This window comes from Heliangelus exortis, chromosome 8, assembly GCF_036169615.1.
Source record: "Heliangelus exortis chromosome 8, bHelExo1.hap1, whole genome shotgun sequence".
NCBI classification, from domain to species: domain Eukaryota; kingdom Metazoa; phylum Chordata; class Aves; order Apodiformes; family Trochilidae; genus Heliangelus; species Heliangelus exortis.
Genome location: NC_092429.1, coordinates 22,616,072 through 22,638,230, shown reverse-complemented (window position 1 = coordinate 22,638,230; position 22,159 = coordinate 22,616,072). Strand labels below are relative to the sequence as shown.

The 22,159-nt window shown below is 37.9% G+C and overlaps 1 protein-coding gene across 4 annotated transcripts in view; it reads right to left on the bottom strand.

Annotated features, from left to right (window-relative positions):
- DENND1B (DENN domain containing 1B) overlaps positions 1–22,159 on the bottom strand; it is a 167,310-nt gene that overhangs the window by 125,703 nt on the left and 19,448 nt on the right. For 3 of the 4 annotated variants that reach the window (XM_071751047.1, XM_071751048.1, XM_071751050.1), the window contains exon 3: positions 6,049–6,092. The exons of the other annotated variant lie outside the window; for it this stretch is intronic. In XM_071751047.1, the coding sequence (XP_071607148.1) occupies positions 6,049–6,092 (44 nt within the window). The remainder of the gene's footprint in view (positions 1–6,048; positions 6,093–22,159) is intronic. 4 annotated transcript variants of the gene reach the window in all.

The following is a 22,159-nucleotide window of genomic DNA, read 5'->3' as shown; positions in this document are numbered from 1 at the left end:
GAGCAAACAGAGAAAAGAACTTTTCTACCAAATGTAATCCCTCAATATCACAGCTGTATGATAAAAAAAGATGGCTAACATATGCATACAGTCTATTAAAATGCACATAATTTATTTGACTCAAAATGAAAACATATCTAACAAGTAATTCCATTCATCTGGCCCTTTTTCACCCAGCCTTAAGATATACAAATGCGTGCCTTTTCACCAGAACACAGCAGCTGGGAATGAAAAGGAAAGCATTCAAATGATCATTTTCACATCATATTCCATCGTCTTTTCACCAGCTTCTCCCCAGTCTTTCTTTGAGTTCCATTCTGTTACAAGAGAGCTGCTTTTTAGATCAATTCATATTTCCATAATCCACACTGCTGTTTCTCCCTCTCCTCCCCAGGGTGGACTAACCCCTGCATCCAGAGCTATGGCTTACAACTGTCATTAAAACCTATAACAATAACAAGACAACAAAAGAGCTGGTAGAGATGAAGCTAGCCAGTACCATATGCTGATCAAGTTCAACATTTTTAACTTAAAAGCTCTATAAAACAAAACTTCCACAACCCTGAAAACAAGCATATTTGATGTTGCAACCCATCCTCAAAATTTCGAGAAAGTCCAAATTTTCAGTACTGAGCTTTCATGATTTTAAAAATAGAAGTATCAAAAAAAAAAAAAGAAAAAAGGAAAAAAATACAAGGGTCTTGATGATCTTGGGTGTTCCCAGAATGTCTATGTGGGCAGTTATTCAGTTATTTCACAGAATCTTTTCAGGGCCAAACAGATTAATTTCTCTTCTCACAGTGCAGTTAGCAAATATAAATACACCTCTGACTGTTTTTCTGCTGCTCGTCTATCAGCTGGGTTTGCATGGACAGAAAGCACTGCTGCCTTACACAGACAGCACACTTCAGTAAAAACAATACAAATTTCAAACACAAAGTGTTGGGAAATCATGGGAAAGCATCTTAAAGCTTACTTGAAGTGCACAAAGTTGCCACCATATGGGTTAATGTTTTTTCTCAAAGTTACAAAGGGATTAATTCCAAAATATCCTTAATCTAAATAATTATGTGTAACGTTTAGACAACAATAATTCTGAAAAATAGCAATCTCATTAGATCAATTCCTCCTTTCTCATAAAGTGTATCCAAATACTAATCAAACTTATTCATACATAAGCAACAAAATCCCAAAAGCTTTTTTAAGCTACACTGATAAAAACAAAAACACCAGTGCAAGTACCTATCTAGTTAGCATGAGCAATTGAAACATGTATTTAATACCTCATCAGAATAAAAGAACAAAGCAGAAAGCTGGTGCAATGCATCCCCTAACAGCATGCCTGCAGCCTTGAAAAGAGTGTAAACAGTCTTGTACCTCCTGGGTTCCTGCTGCTCTCTTAGGAGAGCTCAGAATCAGCACAACTGGCTTCCACACACTATTTTGACCCAGACAACAGGCTTTAGCTGGCACCTTTTTCTATTTTTTAAATAAAACTTGTGCTATTATTTAAATAATTAACAAGATAATATAATCTCTTTAGTATTGACCTCATTTGTATAATTACTGCCGTGATCCATGCAATTAAATATTTCACCCTGCAAGAATCAGAGCACTCTGACTCCAATCAAACATCCAGGCTTAACTTTCAGTACTTAATACAAATTCTGAAAGTAAAGTGTGCCACTAGTGCTTGCTGAGACAAGGCAAACATATTAGTACTTCAAAACAATTGACATATTACATGTGTATTTCTATATACATCTCTTCATATACAAATATCACATGAATCTGATAGATTTTTACATATTATGCCAGGCTTTAGCACTTGAGTTGCTACAGGATAAGGAGAAAAGTTCATAGCTCACAATTCAGTGGTAAATTTTGCACACTGTGGTATATTAAAAATATATTTTTTTAAAGATGTTATGATTTAAAACAGAAGATAACAACCAAAAGGGTGTTACAGTAACTTCATAGAAAACAGTAGTTTCCTCACATGGGATGCCCTATCCCTTGCTGGTTATTCATCTGCAGGGTTTGGGAAAAGTCTGAGATGAAAAAGCAGATGTCATCTGCTTGCCTTACAGAGCAGAGAGCGAGGGAAGAGAGGATGAAATCTGCAACACAATTTAACAATTTAACAGAGTCTCAATTATTTCATTTTCAGCCAACAATGTTTTGCCCTGGTTCGTATTTCTAAAGCTGCTTCTGGTAAGATTGTCTTCTGCCATAATAGCCATTTGTAGCATTGTTCTGGCATGTTTTTCACCAGCAGAGAAGTGGCAGACTAAAGAAAGAAATTATTACACGATTAGAAGGGAGAGGAGTAAGAACTACGCAATGGATCCATTTTTTCTACACACCCTGTCCTCTGGGACCTATGGGAGATGGAAATAACTTTGGGCCATAAGCAGTCAGACAAAAAAAAGCACCTGAATTCTTACACAGCTAAAAGTAACACCCAAAATAGCTGTAATTACTAAGTGTGTAAAACATGTTAGATTTCACATGCTTCAAAGTTTAAGACAAGACATTAAGCCTCTGGCAGAGCCACTATCACCTGCTGGTGCTATCAGCAGCACTCTCATCCTTCCTTGTGCCAGCACTACTTCATTTCCCAGGAATGTTTCAACCCAGTGAAGTTACTGGGAGCTTGAGTAGCCTTAATTCCAGAACAATAGAGGTATACTGGAGGCATCTGGACACATCTGACACCAGTAAGACCTTTCTACTGGTTCCACTGCCATAAGGAGACAGCCAGCATCAACAGATCCTCATTCTGCTGGATGACAGTAAATCTGAGGATACACATTTTCTCCTGAAAAAGCTACGAAGTATTTCCTTTTGGAAGCAAAGGTGTTAGGATTTTTGTTTGATTTGCTTCTCTACCACTTAGAAACAATAGACTTCCACTTGAAAATGAGCTTGCCAAGGCTAAAATTAAATTCTGCTCTAACCAGTTGGAATAAACAAAACAGTAATTTCAAGATTAAAAGCATACACATAATCAATCATGAAAATTTCATTGAGCATAAGGGGAGGTTTTGTCATATTAAAACCAGAGCCTGTAGGCATACAATCAAAATACATTTTAGGCAAGAAATACTCCTCTGAATGACTACAAGCCATTACTCATCTAAATGCAGACTTGTGCAGGTAACTGTAGAAGAGCTATATATGATTTAATAAGGAATCCTCACATTTCATCTACAGTGCTAAGAGTATTCAGAACATTTTCAACATTGTCAAACTCATGTTTATAGAATAAACACCAGCACAATAATAAATAGTAACTCAATGATTAAAAGGAAAAAAAAAAGAAAAAAAAGAAAAACACCAAAAAAGCCTCAAACCAAACCAAACCCCCACAATTTTGTGAAATACTCCTGGCAAAGAGAAGTATTTTTCATTTCCTGCTTTGAAGTATACCTTTTCTCCTTTCACTATTTTGTGTTTTTCCCTTTTCCTTCTTATTCTCACGTTCATAAAATTACCAGACAGAAAATTAGTCATTTCCCTGTAATCTTTTTCCCTACCAGTTACTTCTCTGCAGTCTTGGCAGATAAAGAGGATGAACAATGAATCTTGCAAATTCTTCTGTGATAGCAGAACTGCACCTTAGTATTTCTTTTTGTTAATGGATCCCATGCAAGTCAAGTTATTATGACAAATCACTATTTTTTTCTTTCTCCTGATAATTTGTAGTTTCCTATATCCCATCCAAAACAGATGGGACGTTTTGCCAAACAATATTTTGGAAAGTCAACACTGAAGAAAAACATTGACCAAAGAATACCATCCAGCATAAAAGATATTGGCAGGACACAAGAAGAGAGAGGATTAGGTATGAGTAAGCATTGGGAAGTTCAGGCATTCTGAGAGGACAAATGTGAGAAAGAGCTTACATCAAAAGAGCTTAGACAAGCTTTCTTTGCATTATGAAAGCAACAAAAAGGTGACATGATAAACTGTAGGATAAAATGCAGGAAGAGAGGAAAATATTTTGCCCGCTGTTATCACATCACAGTGAAAACAGACAGCCCTTGGATTTTAGGAAAGATGATTCTTTGGGATACATCCAAAAACTAACTCACACATTTTACATTTAAAATAGAAATGACTGGGAAGCAGGATGGATTTTTTTTATTATTTCTTTTTTAATATTCTCCCCACAAACTTTCATTGAAATTAGCACTGCCAGTTTCAGTCATTTTCAATTATTTCAGATATTTTTTTTCAAAAATAAATCTGGTGTATATGTTAAGGTCTCCAATCCAAACCTGCTGATTTCAAGATGCACACACGTGCACAGAAGGCTTCTGCTGATTCCATTTGACTACTTGGCTCAGGGGGTTGCTACAGAAGCTGCTCTATATTCTGTTCAAATCCAGTGGTTCTAATAGGAAAATGTCCCTTGCAACAATGAGGATTAAAACATATTCTTTTCCAGGAGGAGAAGTGATTTACCTGAAACACCAGATTCCCTGCACTGCTGAGACACAACATGCAGACATAGATTTTTCAGAGCCCAAAGGCAGAGAGCTGCCTCATGACTTTGGTTCTTGTAGATTAGGAATGTCTGTTACATCTTTGTATGATTCCCCTCCAGTCTTTAGTGGGCTTCATCTTCTAATCATTTTTCTACACCAGCTGTTCTTTGAATAACCTTTGACTTACTGAATAAGCTCCTATTTTTCTTCACACATAATTTCTTTTCTTTTTTGTTGTTGTTGTCTTTGTTAAGATTAAGTCTTTTTTAGGGAAAAGAAAAAGAACGAAGCAAGCTGGAGAAAAAGAATTTAAATGACAATGAAGATATCATTGTGCAGCCAAGAAAATTATCAAAACTTACTGCATGTCTAGCTAAAAAAAATAGCAACACACTTTGCTCATGCACCATTTATCACTATCTTATAAGCTGCATGTTTCTGACTGATGCTATTCCCTAACCAGACACCCTGCTTTCCATGTTTGTGTATTTATTCCTTTCATCATGAATCACCTTACAGCTGTCTTTATACAATCTTATATTATTGATTAAAACCAAAAATTTTTAAAAAGTCACCAATTTATAAAGATCTATATCCTGATCCTAGAAAAATATTTCCAGATCATCCATTGTGGTTATATTATCAACAAAGAATATATTTGACTCAGTCTAAATAGAAGAGCAGAGCTGAGACAGAGATATTTATTCTATTTAGTGTTTTTATTTATTTTTATTTATTAAATTAACAAACAATTTTTCCATGGAAGAAACTCATCTAAATGTAGCTGAAATAATAAAATTTAATTTAATAAAATTGAATTATTTCTCTAAATTTAGTATTAATAACTTTAATGAAATAGTCACGTAGGGAAAAAGCCAACACAGTAACAGCTTTATTATCACTACCAGCAGTGAAATCATCCATCAGTCCTGTATGTATAAACTTTCCTTTGAGGATTAATTATAGATAGAAACTATGATTTTCATGTTTTCAAAATCAGTACATTTTAGACCATTGTTTCTTATAAGGGTCTGAGGATTTTTTTTTTTCCAAGCAAATAACTGGGGTATCTCTAAAATATTATTAAATATATACATTTTTACATGGTAAAGGACTAAAGGAATGGGATGCACAGGTTCTGACACCGAAGGTACATATATGTGCACCTCTTCAACTTTTTATTCTCCTTATATTTTTTAACACAATTTATAACATCAAAGTTTTGTTGACAAATTGTCCACATTTTCAAGCCTATAATAGATAATTACCCAACATTTGTAATAGGAACAGCTCATGAAATACTCCATATCTAAAGTAAGGTGATACAGAGAACTGGCATGATTATAAAGTCCTCTAAAATTGCTGTTGCATATTCCTGTCACAAAGACATCCTAATCACCAAGCCACCAGTTGGGTGAAGACTTCCTTCCCACTATCATTAGCATCTTCCTCTCTGCAGCTGAATAGGAGAGCTTTCTTTTTATTATTATTCTAACATTAAAAAAAAAAAAAAAAAAAAAAAAAAAAAAAAAAGGTTCAATCTCATGTTTCTAACCTGGTCTCCAAAGTCCTCTGGGAACTTCCACAGTACCACTGGATCTGTAAATAATTGACAGACAGCATTAATCAGAGGCAAAGGAACAGAATATTACAGTCAGAGTACATTAATATTAAAGAGAGGGTCAGCTTAGCGTCAAGCTTTGAGGCAAGTGCAAAAATGTATCTAAAAACCAAGTAAGGTACTGGATTATTAAAAAGACATTTCATATTTATGAAACTCTATGTTTACCATTTTTCATATGGTATCGGGTTATAAACCATTATAAACTATTTTCATATTCAACTCTTTAGGTGGTTTTTTTTTTTTTTAAGTATATGTTCAATTTTCACATTTTAATTTAATTGAGTAATAAATGTATATAAGAACTCCTTCCATCCAAGGAAAAGAAATGTAAAATTTTAAGAGGAGGAAAACAAAGATCTCTGTGAGGTATAGAAGTACCGCTTGTGATTTTAAAGACTGTATCAATGTAACCAGCACTTTCAAGTTCGAGCTTAGAAGAAGTAGCATTTTTAAATACTTTCTATTCTGAGCCACTTAAAATCAGCTTCTCAATATCTTAACAGTTTTAGAAATTTGTTAATCAGTGTTAATTAGGCTATATATTAGGCTACAATGAGCATTATTTTGAAAGCATCTGACACAACAACCTCAACCATAACCTTTCAACAAACACCAAACTATCCTCTCCATCCACCCAAAGCTTTTCATCTCCTGGGACACACAACCTTCTCCAGGTGCTACTGTTGAACTGTTTCACAAACAGTCATGAAGCTTCACAGCACTTCTACACAGAGGATTAGCAGCAGAATTTGTCCATGTGTTACAAGTGAAATTACATCTTCCTGCAAGGAAGACCCAGGTAGGTGCCAAAGCCTGTATTAGAGGGAAAGCTCCTCACTTTCTGCTCCTACACCAGCCCAGATCTTCCCACACTGACTGCGTGGCCAAGAACAGCTCTGAGTGCTGGAGGGAAGTCAAACAACAGGAGGAACCCAGCAGGAAAAAGTGGGGGGCATTGCCTGATGAGAACTGCAAGCTCCTGTCTGTCAGAGCTGCTGGGATTCCTGTCTTCTGGGGAGCTAAGGGCAATGTATTCAGATTTCTGCTTCAGTCTCTAATCCTAGCAGTCTCTGAAAAATCAGAAAACTTCTCATATTGCTTTGCTTTACATCAGAACCAGAGGGTTCTCCACTTTTGGCTAAGAAATTTCTGTTCTCCACCCTCCCATGTATGTTTGCTGCTGCAAATTGTAGCTTTAAAGTGAAGGGAAATGTTGTATTTTAATAGAATCACAGAATGGTGTGGGGCAAAAGGGGCCTTAAAGATACACCTAGTTCCAACCCCCCTGTGTGAGCAGGGGCATCTCCCACTAGACAAGGCTGCTCCAAGCCCCAAACAACCTGGCCTTGAATACTTTCAGGAAGGGGGCAGCCACAATTTCATAGAATCATAGCATGGCTTAGGGTTGAAGGGACCTTAAAGATCACCTGCTCCATCTCCCTGTAATGGACAGGGATGTCTCTCAACTACACAAGGCTGCTCAACACCCCATCCAACCTGGTCTTGAACACCTCCTCCAGGGAGGGATTCAGCCACAATTTCTCTGGGCCAGTGTCTCACCACCCTCTCAGTAAATAATTTCTTTCTAATGTCTTCTCCAAGTCTACCTTCTTCCAGTTTAAAACCACTACCCCTTGTCCTATCACTAATATGGACAATCCTAGTCAACCTTTTTCATTCCCAGATGATGATTTCAACACGCTGCACCCACTTTTTCCACTTGCCCTCTCACAAGGACTTGGAGGCTGGAGATTATTCCTCCTTCACCCCAGTTTTTAAACCAACAGTGGAGCACACATTTCAAACATGTTTTGTTGCAAAATTCAACCTGCCCATCAGCTCAACCTAACATAGACCTAATTTTCATCTAATCCAAATTTAAATGAGATTTTAGATAAAAATATGACCTCTGACTCTTCTTATCAGACAAGCATATCGTTGCTCCTAAGAACATCTGGGGAAGGTTCTGCAGCCAGTATTTATGAAAATGTATGTATTTTGCACAAGGAATCTTCCTCTATTTGCTTCAGAGAGCAAGAACTTTGGGAGGCAGATATAAGAAATAAGACTGCATGTTTATAAAAATATGAGAGCAAATAATACAAGTGCTTAAATAGATTACTTTTTTTCCCCCATCTATTTTGTTTATATTTAAATCACAAATACATCTCTGTAATGACCAGACAAAAGAGGAGCTTGAGTACCTCTGTGCTTATATTGTAAGCAAACTCTTATTTTTATTCCCATTTAGTATAACAAAAAAAAAGTACATATATATCAAGTGATCCCTGATAAATTCAAGGAACAGCAAGCATGACAACACATACTGAATACTCAATGCTAAGCAATTTGTAAATTACTCGCTAAAAAATATTAGAAATTGCACAGAATCAAAAAATACCTTTAAATGAGCTCACAAATCTAAGCCATGTGTCCACAAACATTTCAAGCATTAATTTCTCTGCAGATGGGCAATCTCATTGCACTCACTCAATCAGCTATGTGTTGGTGATCCTGTACCATCATCTCTCCTCTTGACACAGATTCTCCACAGTTACTCACTGAACCAGATGAGGGAACTGACCAAGATCAAACCAACTGCCTGAAATTTTTCACCTCAGCATCAAGTAGATCAGTTCCCCAAAACTCTTGGGTTTGTGCCAGAAAAAAAAGGAATTAAAACCAGGGAATGGGGAATTGTGGTGAGAAGAAATCAGGCCTGCTTCACCCAGCACCATGTGGGCCCTTGGGCATTTGTTAGCCCTCATAAATACAAGATGGTAACTAGCTGTTTCTAGTTCCTTTTTTTAGCACCTATTTCTTGTTCAGAACTTACCAAGTCTTGCTGTACCATCTCTGGTTGCCTCTACTGCAAAACTCAAGAGTTATTGTCTGCAAACTGGTACATGGATGTTGCTGCAGTGGGGAAGGCTGAGGGAGGAGCAGGCTTGGCAAGCTCACCTCTTTGGAGCAATTATTTTGGCAGATGTGGAATACAGTTACATGAGAAACATTTAGTACATTGAATGCTTTAGAAACTAAGTAACAAAATGACAGGGAAAAAAAAAAATGTAATTACTTTCTTTCATTGTTCTTAGTGGAAGTCTATCTGCCAGGCTTCCAAAAAAAAGGAAGCAGATCACAATAGCAAAGCCACCAAGCATAATTTGACAAAGTATAAGTCCCAAATTAAGTCAAACTTATCTCAGGGTAACCTGGAGCTTGGGGTCACAAAACAGGCAATAACTTCAGTGCCTCAGTGACATCCCAATGGAGCTGAAACAGCATTTCACAGGAGCACTCAAACTACTGGCACCAAGATCAACAACTCATATAACTTCTTTTGGTACCCCCGAAATAAAATCTGCAACCACGTCCTGCTCAGTTTTTAATCTTCATTTCATATTATTACAGCTCTTATATCACCTTGGTTTCATTAGATATAATAAAGACAACTCTACAGTAAATTCCAGTTCACTGAACTACAGGTATGACAATATTTATTTTTATGGCACGAAAAGATACTTATATCACAAGAAAATAATAAAATTAAAGAGAGCTAAGCAGGCAGAATAATGCTCTTAATACTCCTTTGTGAAAATAAAGAGCCATCATCTAAATAAATATTCCTAACTCGATTCAATAAAACCATTCAGTGCTCCACTCAACAAAAATCATACACCTCCAAGATTTGCCCAGCTGCTTGGAATTACAGGGTTTTTTAAATGGTTATATTAGCAGGTACTTGCCATAATAGATTTATTAAATAGGAAATCTGATGTATCTTATGATTCAAAAAGAAAGGTTTCTATGCTCTTTCTATGCCTTCACCCTCTGAAACCTAACTCTAACACCTACAAGAAACGGTGTGGTTTTAATGATAACTGTGCAAGTCAGACTGGGCTTCTTTCAAAACAGGAATGTCTGTGTCTGCCTTTGGAGCCAGGCTCAGGAAGCAGCAGACACATCCTTGTGGCAACTTGTCACAGGTGCTGCAAAGGAAGAGACAATAGGGAAGTGGATTAGAAATAAAAAAAACAAAGTCTGATGGGATTCTGTCACTTCATGCACTTCAACTTGGGATTTATAAAGACTCAATTTTATTTTCCCAAAGGATTACTTCCCAGACAGCCCACCTGATCTGGCAATGTTAGGTCAATTTTATGGTGACTTTATGGGTGGGAGGATGAGCCTCACTTGGATACAGCTGTTGCTACAGCTGGTTGAGGAACCACTGAATTTCTCCTCATTTTCTTCTAACAGACTTTTGGGGACAAGTGCTTTGCACAAATTCTAAGTAAATGGAGTAGAATGAGGAAATTATCAAGTACATACATAAAATAGTGCATTGCTATGCAATGTAAATTGCTATATGCATGTAGAAGCAGCTCCTCTTCCTGTGCCTTCTTCACCCAGGACAGATGTTTCTTACAAAAGGGCATCTTAGCATGTCCAGTACTGCCTGAAAATTCCTTTGCTAAAGATCCTCCAGCACTGGAAAGTACATCTCCCAGGTTTGGATTCACAACACAGTCAAACTGCATTTGACTTATTTGACTACTTTTGCATAATTTGTGATTATAAGTCTAGCTAAAATTATCTTAAAAGCCTCTGAGAATCACATTTAGAAACAGATGTAACTCTTGGTACAAGTCAGAAGAGAAACAAGCATGGAAAGCTTTGTTGAGGGACCACAACTTCTGAGTACACTACACTTGGTACAATGAGAAAAATGACTGTAGTGCTTCAAATATATTCAAAATGCTGCAATCTAGAACTGCTTCACAGGAAAAATGCAGGCAAGTATGATATATACTAAGAGAAGAGGCAAATATATTAATTTCTTCTCCAAAAAGCTATTCCAGTGAAGTGACTTCACAAATCATGTCATCCATATTTTTAGGAAAACCATTACTAACACATTTTAGCTTCTGTGACAAATTTAAGAAAATAAAAAAGTATATTTCTCATGACAGAGTAGGTTAGAGTAGTGCACTCAGAACTATGAAAAAAAAATAAAGAGAAGGCTCTGAGTGGTAACTTTCCCAAAAATTTCACAAATGTATTCTAAAAATACTCTTCGAAATCATTACACTTGCAACTTATGAACATCACCCAAAAATGCAGCAGCACAAGCTAATTAGCACACATTTAATTTGTTAATGGAATAGAAATTACAAACACATGCTGAGAACCATCATCTCAGGTAATTCTCTTGATAGCAACAGAGAATCACTAAACACAACTAAAGTAAAATGAAAGAGATTAATTGGGTCGTCCAATATTCTGCCTACAGAGGAGAAATTTTCATCCCTGAGGGTTTACTGAGCAGGATGGACAAAAAGACTGCCAAGCAGAGTTGGGCCTCTGATGCTACAAAGATGTTGGAAAAATACCTGTCAGTGCAAAGAGGAAAGAAGTCTGAGGCCACAAGTTACGGGGTTGGGGAAGAAAAAACAGTGAGGAAAAAGAAGGTAGAAAAGCAAAGCTTATTGCAAATAGTTCCTCTTTCTTGACTGAAAAAAAAAAAAAACAGATTTTTTTTTCTTGTGTATATAGGATGTAAATATAAAGAAAGCTGAAATGATACATTGTTATCTTAGGGAAGAGCTTTATAACCACACATGCAAGCAATAAGCAGAATTTATTTTGCTAGAGTAAGTAGCTTTTAGCAATAAAAAGTTAGTTATCTAAATCAAGTTGATAACACTGCTATTGTTCAAAGGCAAAGATCTGCTACCTCCTTAAAACAATGTGACAGAAACTCACAACATTCATTATAATGATGCTTTTATATCAACAGAGTATTTTCTTACAACAGTGATTCAGAAACAAGAGATGATCCCAAGCATTTTCACATATTAAAATATCTGACGAAAAAAACAGCATTCACATAAAAAGATTACTTCTTGCCAAAAAAAAAAAAAAAAAAAAAAAAGATTTCTGTATATCATATTAAAATCCACTTGTTAACATTTTAATACACGAAGTGCCAGAGGTACAGCAGGAACAGGAGGCACTGCTGCCAGAAAGATCTGAGTGCAACAGTGGCCTTCACCTCCCAGGTTTGGGGGATCAAAGGGATGCACCCACCAGCAGCTGGAGGAAGAGCAAGACACTGTAGAAAAGGGGGGAAGAGAGCACAGTGTTTTCCAAGCATCAGTAACTTAAAGAACAAGGAAAAATACACTGAAGCAACTTGATTTTAAAAAGTGAAACCTCTCTAACTTCTCTGGCATTTAAACCCTGTCAGATTCAAGACAATATGCAAATTAGGGTGCCACTGTACAAAACACCTAGGAGCACACCTTTATGCATATCATATAGTCCATGTATTTTTTTTTTTTTGGCTCATGGAATGAATACTGAAAGCAACATTTGCAGGACCATTAAGTCTGTTCTTTCTTGAACTGTTCCACAGAAAGCTTATCACAAATTGCAACCACACTCATGCTTTTCACGAAAGCAAAAGAAAATGTCTTTACAAAATTCTATCAAATCTTAACAATTCAGCATTTTCAACTTCTTTACTCACACTTCAGCCACTAATGTGCCTTTCATGGTTTAAAGCAGTTGCTACTTCAGCAAATATCAAATGACCACAAGGCAAAAAAACACTGCACAAAACCAGGTATGTTCACCTGGAAAGCCAACTACTTCCAGCCAAAGACTGGCAGTACTGAGTGCTTGACCACTGATAATTTTAAGAGTTGAATAATGACACCTTAAAATCATGTTATTAAAGAAAAACATTAAAGAAGTTTCAGGAATTACATTTGCTAGCTTTTCCTGCTATAATTAATACACTGAGATTTTTCTGGGTCTCCAGGTGCTTTCACAGTAACTTCACCAGCACATTTGAGCCAGGTGCTGGACCTGGACTTACCTTTCAAAACAAGTCACAGCATGGCCACAGCCCAGGAGCCCAGAAATCTCCTGTCCCCTTTCCCTTCCCTACCTCAGTGGTCTCTGCCTTGCCTTCAAGTGAATGCAAAGCTCAGAGCCTATTTTCAAAAATTGTTCAGGAAGTGAAGGTACCTGACTCTCCCTGGCACTGAAGGAGACGTGGAATGTGCGACTTTCCCCATTTTTTCCTTTTCACATTTCCTCACACAAAATAAATTAAGTGTGCACTAAATGACAACAATGTCAAACAGCAGACACTAAATACTGCCCTTAAAGAAAGGGAAAACGGAAAGTGACATTTTAGCAGCCTGCCTCTGTTAGAGTCACAGTGGCTATCACCTATAAGTCTTTGTGGCTGCACATTTGCAAACCAGAAATTTGCTTTTTCTATCAGTGTTTCTCCAGTCAGGTTCAGAAACATAATTAGAAAGACTGACTTGTCACAGGTAAGATGAAAACTTCCTCCTCCCACAAGGAAGCTTTTCCTAAGGAAACAGCTTTTAACTGTAGCTGAACATCAGCTGGGCAAGGAAGACTTAAGTATTACAGTTTAAAATAACTTCTGTAGTATTTAGGCTTGAAAAATGCCCCAAATTACAAGTAACCCAAATTACTCACAGACTTACTAAATGGCTCACAATTAAATTGAATCTTTTCACATCCATGTAACTTACTAGATGGTTTCAGGATACCAGTGTTCACACTACATTTGCAGAAATTCAGAATTTTGTTTCAAACATAAGGGAAAACACAGAAACAATGCAAAACTGCAACAGTCACTCCGTCTTCAAACAATAACCACACACACTACACCCTTCTCTACTCCATGCAAAACCAACTTGCACCTGAAGCCAAATGGGTCCACCTAATCACAGCTCACAGCATCAGAACATCTTGGCAACTCCACAGCTTTGGCACCCAGGTCAGTATTACCCTAAAGCATTAACAGCTCACTATCTATATTGAAGACCTTGCACTTTCTCTGATTTTTCCAATTTCACTGTCTGTAACACACTCAAACTAGGGAATAAGTACTTTTTTGCTTTTGTAAGCCAGTAGATGGTTAAAACTTGTAGCTACAAATCACGATCCCCTTCAGAGCTGCAGGTCAATCCCTTTTTGCCCATGAAATTGTTACCACTGAAGGAAAGAGCAGGAAGTCATTCCAGCTAACCAGGGACAGAAAGAAAGGATCCTTGGGGCTGCAATGCTATTAGCCATGCTTCAGGATAAAACTTTAATCAGGGTGAGAGTTCATTTCACAGATATTGGCACAGATAAAATGAGTATGCTCAGCATTTATTTGGTCTCTTTGCAAGATAAGCAGGAGTTTCTTTACCTCTTAAGTCTTTAGAATGAGCTTACAAAGTGTGGAAACAACTTTATGCCTTCTGGAGCCACAGTGTTATTATTAATTTCCCTCTTTTTAGCTTGTAATCATGAATGAATTACTGGCCCTGAAAATGATGATCTACGAATTAAGGTAGCAAAAGAACAAGCTAGTGAGAAACACATAGGCCTTAAGTCATTGCTAATGTTTGGGGCAGGTTTAAAAAACAAAATACTTCTGCTGCCACTGGGTCTCATGTTCAAAGAAGTTTCAAGACAGGCTGTGCAGTCATCTAACAAAATGATCCATAATGTGTGACACAGAGTGAATGTCACTGTACATTACAAAAAATACAGTTTCAAATCTTCTATATTTATTCTGCTTTCATTGTCCCATTATAATTAATGTTGTCTATATCAAATTCAAATTTCTCACATTTTGCTCACTGGCTGTGCTAGGATGAGATGGAAGTAGAGCAGCACTGACAGATGGGACCTGGCCTGGCTGCTTCCTGCTCCTCAGAACATCTATGGCACCACAGCTGGAATAACATCTGACTATGAAAGCTTTAACTGTATTAGACACCATTTCATAATTTTATATGCATACCAATCTGCTACAAATTGAAATAAAACAATCATAAACATGCTCAGTTACACAAAACTCTAAAACTGTAATAACCACATTGATCAGCAATAGTCTACATATATAAGCTTGCTATAAATGTAAACTATATATATTTTATATACATATATATATGCAAACAGATCCAAAAGTAGATTTTATAAATTTGTAATTTTTAGGCTATTCTGATTTATTGCTCATTTTTATCTAGGTTGTTCCTTACACATTAAATCAGCATAAAGATGAAGGAGGACTGATCAATAAGCACAATTTTTTTTTTTTGCCCTTGTTTTTCGTCTTAGACCAACTCCATTTTAATACTATGGAGAGAAAAAAAAGAAACTCATCAGTCACCTGATAGGGTCATTCAAAACTTAACTAAACAGGGCTAATGGGTGAGAATTGAATTGAAAACACCTTGAGAAAGAAAGCAATTTCTTTTCTTCGCACTCCTCAAAAGCTGTGGGTGATCACTGTAATCGAACCATGACCAGTGAGGGGCCATCTGTCCCAAGGGCCTCCATGTGAGCAAGAATCAACAGCAAAAAATTTTAGAGACTGACCCACATGCATTCAGCCCTGATTTGTCTGACAGGCAGCATGCAGCTGAAAATCAATATTTTGACATTTTTCACATACCAACCCTTAAAAGTCAACGCTAAACTTTTGATAACAACAAAACACAAGAGTAGGTTAAGAGGTTGCTTATAGAAAGATCCATGTTACTCCAACAGCTAAGAAACCTCTTATCAGCTGAGATTCTCACTATCATGAAGAACTCATGTTTCAGTACCCAGTAGCCATGCTCAGGACAAAAAGATTACATAAAACAACTTTTACACTAGCTCTGATGTTACAAGTCCCCTCCAGTATTAGTACTCAGCTACTGAAGATATTTGAGTCATTCACCAAACCGCTTATCCCAGAATCCCCAAACCTTGGGATTTTTCCATAGTAAACAAAGAAAACATTAAGAAAAGGTCTCCCAAAAGTTTCCAAGCCAGTGACCACACACAATGTGTGCTGAGACCAAGGGCCTCAGGCTGACCCAGCACTGTGGATTTGGCACCTGATGTGCCAGGCAACAGAAAGAAACCCCTCTGATCCCCACCAACCACCTCCCAGGACAGGAGTACAGGGTCCATGGCACATCCCTCCCAGGGATGCTCCCAGACCCTGCACTTTTCCCTCACCAACACACAGAGCATAAGATTAATCCAATTTATCTATTTGGTGTTTTCCTACTTCAATCATTTAGTAAAACAAACTCTGACATAGCTGCACCTGTCTGCACTTTTCCTAACAGATTCAAAGCTCTTAAAAGTGACAAAGTAGTTATACAGGACGGCAATAAAAGAATTTGCATTATTTTCACCTCGTTACAAGTATTTGTCCCTCTTTACTTCAACAGAGCTAGAACATGGGGCCCAGACAGCAATAGAACACACTGGGAATTATTAAAATTATTAAAACCACACTCTGATTTTCAGTCCTGACAGGGACCTGCTGCATGATCTAGAGTAAGTCATTGCAGGATTCCAAATACCATGAAATCTTGAAAACAAACTAATTCTTTTGATTCAGTAGAACACTGACATGCATAAAAATAGGACATTTCCATGCAAACTCAGGGTTAGTTATTTCAAAGTACAGGTCACACATACACTAAGACAAGTAAAAGCAAGTTGAAGGGTTTTCTCACAGCTGTTAACAGCTGCTCAGGTCAGAATTCCCAATTTCTTGCCAGAGTGGGGTTAGTAAAACAGGAGACATAAAATGAGATCCCAATATACATAGAGGAGCTGTAACCAGAATGGTACTGAGCCTTGCTGCCCTGGAGGCAGGAGATCTGGATTCCTGATCCCAAAGTACATTTGATCACCAGGAAACCCTCCAAGATGTTTCTTGATATCATGCACTTCAGTCAGAAAACAGAGGACCTATGTTTCATTACTGATCCCTAAAGAACTACTTACTCAGACCAGCAAAGCAGGAGGGTGATTGCAGATGCATGATGTCAATTTTTGCATTCTGTTACTGCAATGAGGTTGGAGTGCTAAACTATTTTATCCTATGGAACCTCCATGCCTTACACCTGCTTGGTCCAGTGGACTCTCACATAAATCACGCACAAACCAGTGAAAATTAATTTAACAGTGTGATAATAGCAGACACTATATTTCACCCTAATAGAAAAAGCTAAAGTTCAAAACAACACGCTGCACGTGCACGTCCCACGTGGGATCAGAACTCAACACATCCTTTGTAAATTGAGCTTTTCCAGAAGGAGAGGTCAATAGCCTTCTTCTCCCGTTTCAGCAGCCTGCACTCAAACTGCCTGTCCGGGAAGTAGAAGAATGCCTGTCAGAAGCAGTCACATCAACAAAAGCACTCTGCAAGGGACTCCCAGCTACACTGCTGGGTGGAAACTGGACCCAGGCATGGGCTGCAGGCTCTGCCTTGCTCACAGGGATGGGGAAGTGACCCAGAGAGGAGCTGCTCCTGCTCAGGAAGAAGGGAGAAAACAGACCTGTGCACACCCAGAAGAGCAACGGGGTGTTTGGGGTTGGGCAGATAAGGACTACAGGAAGGAAGACAGTATTACAGAAGGATGGGGCATCTCTATATTTGAACCCAGTATTTCTGCCTCTGAAGTTCTTAATTTTACTTCCCAAAGAGTGAAAGGGAGAGTGAGACGACAAGGAAAAAATGAGTAATGCACCAGATATACAGCAGTCAAAAATATTAACAAGGGGAAAAAAATTATTTTATTATTATTATTATTAATGTGAAAGAACAAGAAATAGCTTATTAATAAATCAACAACAGCATAAATTAATGTTCTCATCTAAAAACATCAACTTACCAAATAAATCTGAAGCTAATAATTCAGAATGCACCTACAAACATGCACAACAGCCATCAACACACAGAATGCACAAGAAGCTGATATATGACACTGCACACAATATTTTATATACTACATATGATCTAAGAAATTTTTCATAAAAAGGTCTCCTCCCAGCCACTGCCCTTCTCATTGCATGGTTTCTGTGTCCAGTAGTTGCATCCAGGGACCAGATGCCATTACATCTTCCCCACGTTGGAAGGGCTGTATGATTCTAGCATCCATTTTGTACCTGTTTCTTCAACTTCTTCTTTGATGCAGATCATTAGACAAACCTCAGCTTACCTACAAGTCCCATATCATTAACCACTTCTAGTCATTTCACACAGGTGCTCTGTTCTTTATTATTAAACTCAGCCAAGGGTCAGAGGAAGCATCATGTCTGAGGTTGTGCTATTTCCAAGATGGTACCAAAATATATTTCCCTGAGTGCTGAGAAGTCCTGCCACTGGTGGTTACTGATCACTTCTGTGAATGCAAGGGGCCTAAGGCTGCCCAGGCCTTAGCATATGTTTGAAGATGGGACACATAAAAAAGGACCAAAACCAAAGCCTAGCTTTAATCCCTCTGTGTGAAGCAGGAAGAGGAATTAACTTTATATATAAATACATAAAACATATCTATGGCCAGTGAAGTATAAAACTTCCAGAGGTGTGCAAGCAAGGCAGTATGTTTTCTTCTATTTTTGCATGCTGGGAGAGTTCAGGAGGGAGGAAAGTAATGCTTCTCATGGGCTGGATGCAGGGAAGCACAAGGAATGGCTGTACACCAGGGAGGGAGCTTTATCTGACCAAGCACATTAATCACTGTTGGGATCTTCCTGCCAGCCTGAGTCAAGAGTAGTGCAACAAATAGTCCAGACAGGTGGACCTGAGAATATGGCATGCTTAGATATTAGTTAACATAACTTCCATCATTTCTAATTGAATTGTGACTAAATTCCCAGCACTGTTAATACAAAAATGAGATTGGGGAAAAGCCTCCATATTCCTTTACCACAAATATTGGAAACAGCTCTCCCCTGCTGTTGTACAACTGCACTGACCACCCTGAGACCCAAAGCATTAACTAAAGAGACCCAGCTTACTGCCTGTTGAATGCATGGTTAATACTGTGATGGTTCCTTATCAGCCTAAAAAAACCTGGTCCAGACACAGTGGAAATACTTAAAAGAACAAATGCTAAATGATACTAATTTATGAAAAGAAAGATCAAAAATTAAAAATTTGAATTAAATAAGTATCTGATTTGGATTACAGAGGAGGACCATGGAATAACTGTACCTTTAAATGTTGCTGAAATATTCAGCTTTCATCTGGATCTCTTTATGAAGCACTTGAGAACGCAATGCAAGCTCCAAACTCCATGGTAATGCACAGCTAAGCCAGCACACATCTTCAGACTCACTTGCATCCCATAACTCCTGTAACCATTCCTGACACTCATTTGCTTGACCCATTTTTGATAAACAAAGAATAGAGTACTTGAAGTATTTTTCCCCCTTGTTCATCCCATTCTTCGGTAGTCTCTTATTTTATGGTCAGAGGTTAAACTGCTGACCTCTCACCTTCAAGGCAAGTTTTTCCTCCCTTCCATAAAAGGTTTTTCACAGTGTGCAGCACTCGGATTAGCCCCTATCCCCCTGAACAAAAGCTAGGCCTTTGTACTACTGGTTTGGGCATGGAGTCTGTACATCAGAGGAAGCTGCTCCTACTTACCATTCACAATAACGATATTGTGAGGCCCCTCTAACGCCTCGTCTCTCAGTGTCTAGACTTTCACCCAACCAGCCAGCAAAAAGAAAATCCTATAAAGCACTCAACTGAAAATTAACTATGGTATCCTGTTGTGAACCTGATGAAGACGTTATTTGAACATACGGTAAAACTTTCCATTGTTTAACATAAAGATAAGAGAAAAACTTTTAAAGTCCTAAGCTTTAAATAGTCATAGGGATCAATTCACTCATGGGTCAGTAAATGCATTTTATTCACAAGCAGCTATTGCTTATATGTGTCTTTAAAATAATACACATTATTAAATTATACTCAAGCACCTAGCATTCCGGATCCCTCCAGAGCCTAACTTTACACTCACTAATGATACAGTGAGGCAAAGCTCAAGACATAGGAAAAGTAGTGTATCTTCCAGAAGTAATTTAAAGTATAGCATTTAGCATGAAGTATTACCTAATATCCCAGTTATCTTCAGCCATTAAAATAACAGAAGTATGGCAACAGAAATATTTCATGCTTTGCTGTATGGAACAAATAAGTGCTCAGTTGTCATCAGTAACAGAACCCTGGGCAAGAAAGGTGTTATATAAAGCTGGAGTACAAATAAAACATGTGATGGGGGGGAACATCACCACCCTGCAAGGACTTGTATTTTGTTTCTTTGTGACACTTGCATTTCTACAGCATAAATAATACAATGAGAGTTCACTGAACTGGACTAACATTTACAAAAATAAACAATAACAAGAATTTTAAAAAAAGAACCACATTAGACCTGAGCCACTGTTTATCATTTAAATAAGTGTATGATATATTGTGAAGTAATGGGGAAAAAATATTACTGCATATTACTCTCTTGAGTATGTATTTTTGGAAAGAGTTCCCAGAACTTTGCTATGAGAACAAGCCACAGCTGCAGAAATGTATCTCTCTTACCAATTTTACCAACCTGCTTTGAAAAGAGAGCCAGAGCATCTCAAAACAAGGGGCAAAAGGATTGCTTTTTAGCATAGGTTGCTTGACTGAGGGAATGTGAGGGTGTTTGCTGTGTTTTAGATTCTTCTGTTTGTTTTTTAAAGTGTGAAATCATCCTTGTCATAATGATGAAAAAACAAAACAACGACAACACAGACCACACTCCTATCACTTAGAAGCTACCTCACAGGGCCTGGCTATGGAGCAGTATGTAGAAAGCAACAGGACTTGAGAGCCTGGAAACAAACACTACCATAATTGCAGTGCCCCAGGATGGGAATAACTCATCAACCTCAATTCTTTTGGCAGGTATAAAAGGTGTTGCAAAGGAGGCAGAAAACAGGGATAACCTTCTCTGCCCTCATGAAGTATCAGACCTCAGGCACATGCCACCACCTCCCTCTGCCAGAGCCACACAGGACAGTCATGCTTGGGAAACCCAAGTATTTTAATGTTGCCTGTAATGCCCTTTGGCAGGGAAAAAAAAAAAAAAAAAAAAAAGCCCACACAGGATAGCTGCTGTCATACTGCTAGGTGATAATATCTTTAGCTATAAAGATACTTGAGTCAACCTCTGATGTATTTCAGGCTCTGTGATCCTTCCTCAGACTGTCCCCTGGACCACACACCTGGGACACACGCTGCACACTGCAGCCACCAACATCACAGCCTGCAGCAACAACACAAACACCCTCAGGCTGCTGCTGAACTGCTTTTACTTGGAGTTACCATACATAAACCCCACCACGTGATCACTAATCTCCAGAAGCAATAAAAAGAAATAATAATAAAGAGGTTATTTAGTATCATGAAATTGGAAAGGAAACTTATTGCCTTCTACACCATGGGTTGGCTATGCCTGCTGTTCTGTGTCCACAGCACTCTGAGTTCTTTGCAGACAAGGTCCTCTCAGTGCAAGATGGCAATAGGTGCTCAGCTTTAACATAGAACATGAAATTTACTTTTAAATAGGTTAGTCAAATCAGTAACAAGAGGGATTTCTCAGATACGAACTTAAGGGCATTAAATTCAAAGCCCCAGAATAACCATTTCTCTGAAGCTGAGGAGGGCTACACAGGAACCTCAGCATCCCCAAACAACCCAGCTGCCAGAAAAGAGCAACAGAGAATCAAACACTTCAGTCCTGCTGGTGGTACCAAAGAAATTGTTTGTTTATAGGTATTCTCTGGGAGTGTAGGCCAGTCTGAGAGGATATATGCAAACTGATTTTAGATAGACAAAACATCCGAGAAGAAACAAATGCAGAACATTACCCCAGGAGTGCAGCAATAGAAAGAGATTTATTTTCTCACAGTGCAATACTATTTTTAGTTCTAAATCAGGTTAGTGAGACAAAAAACAAAAAAACAAAACAAACAAAAAAAAAATCACAGGAAATATAAAAATCAGAACACTTTTAAACTCCCAGTGGCTAGCAGTAAGAATCCAAGATTCCTCCTATACTGATAATATACTTTTGTCACTATGTGTATTCTTTTCTCTGATCCCACATTTAGCACCATAGTATCAGACCAAACAGAAAAAAAGGATTCTGAAAAACTG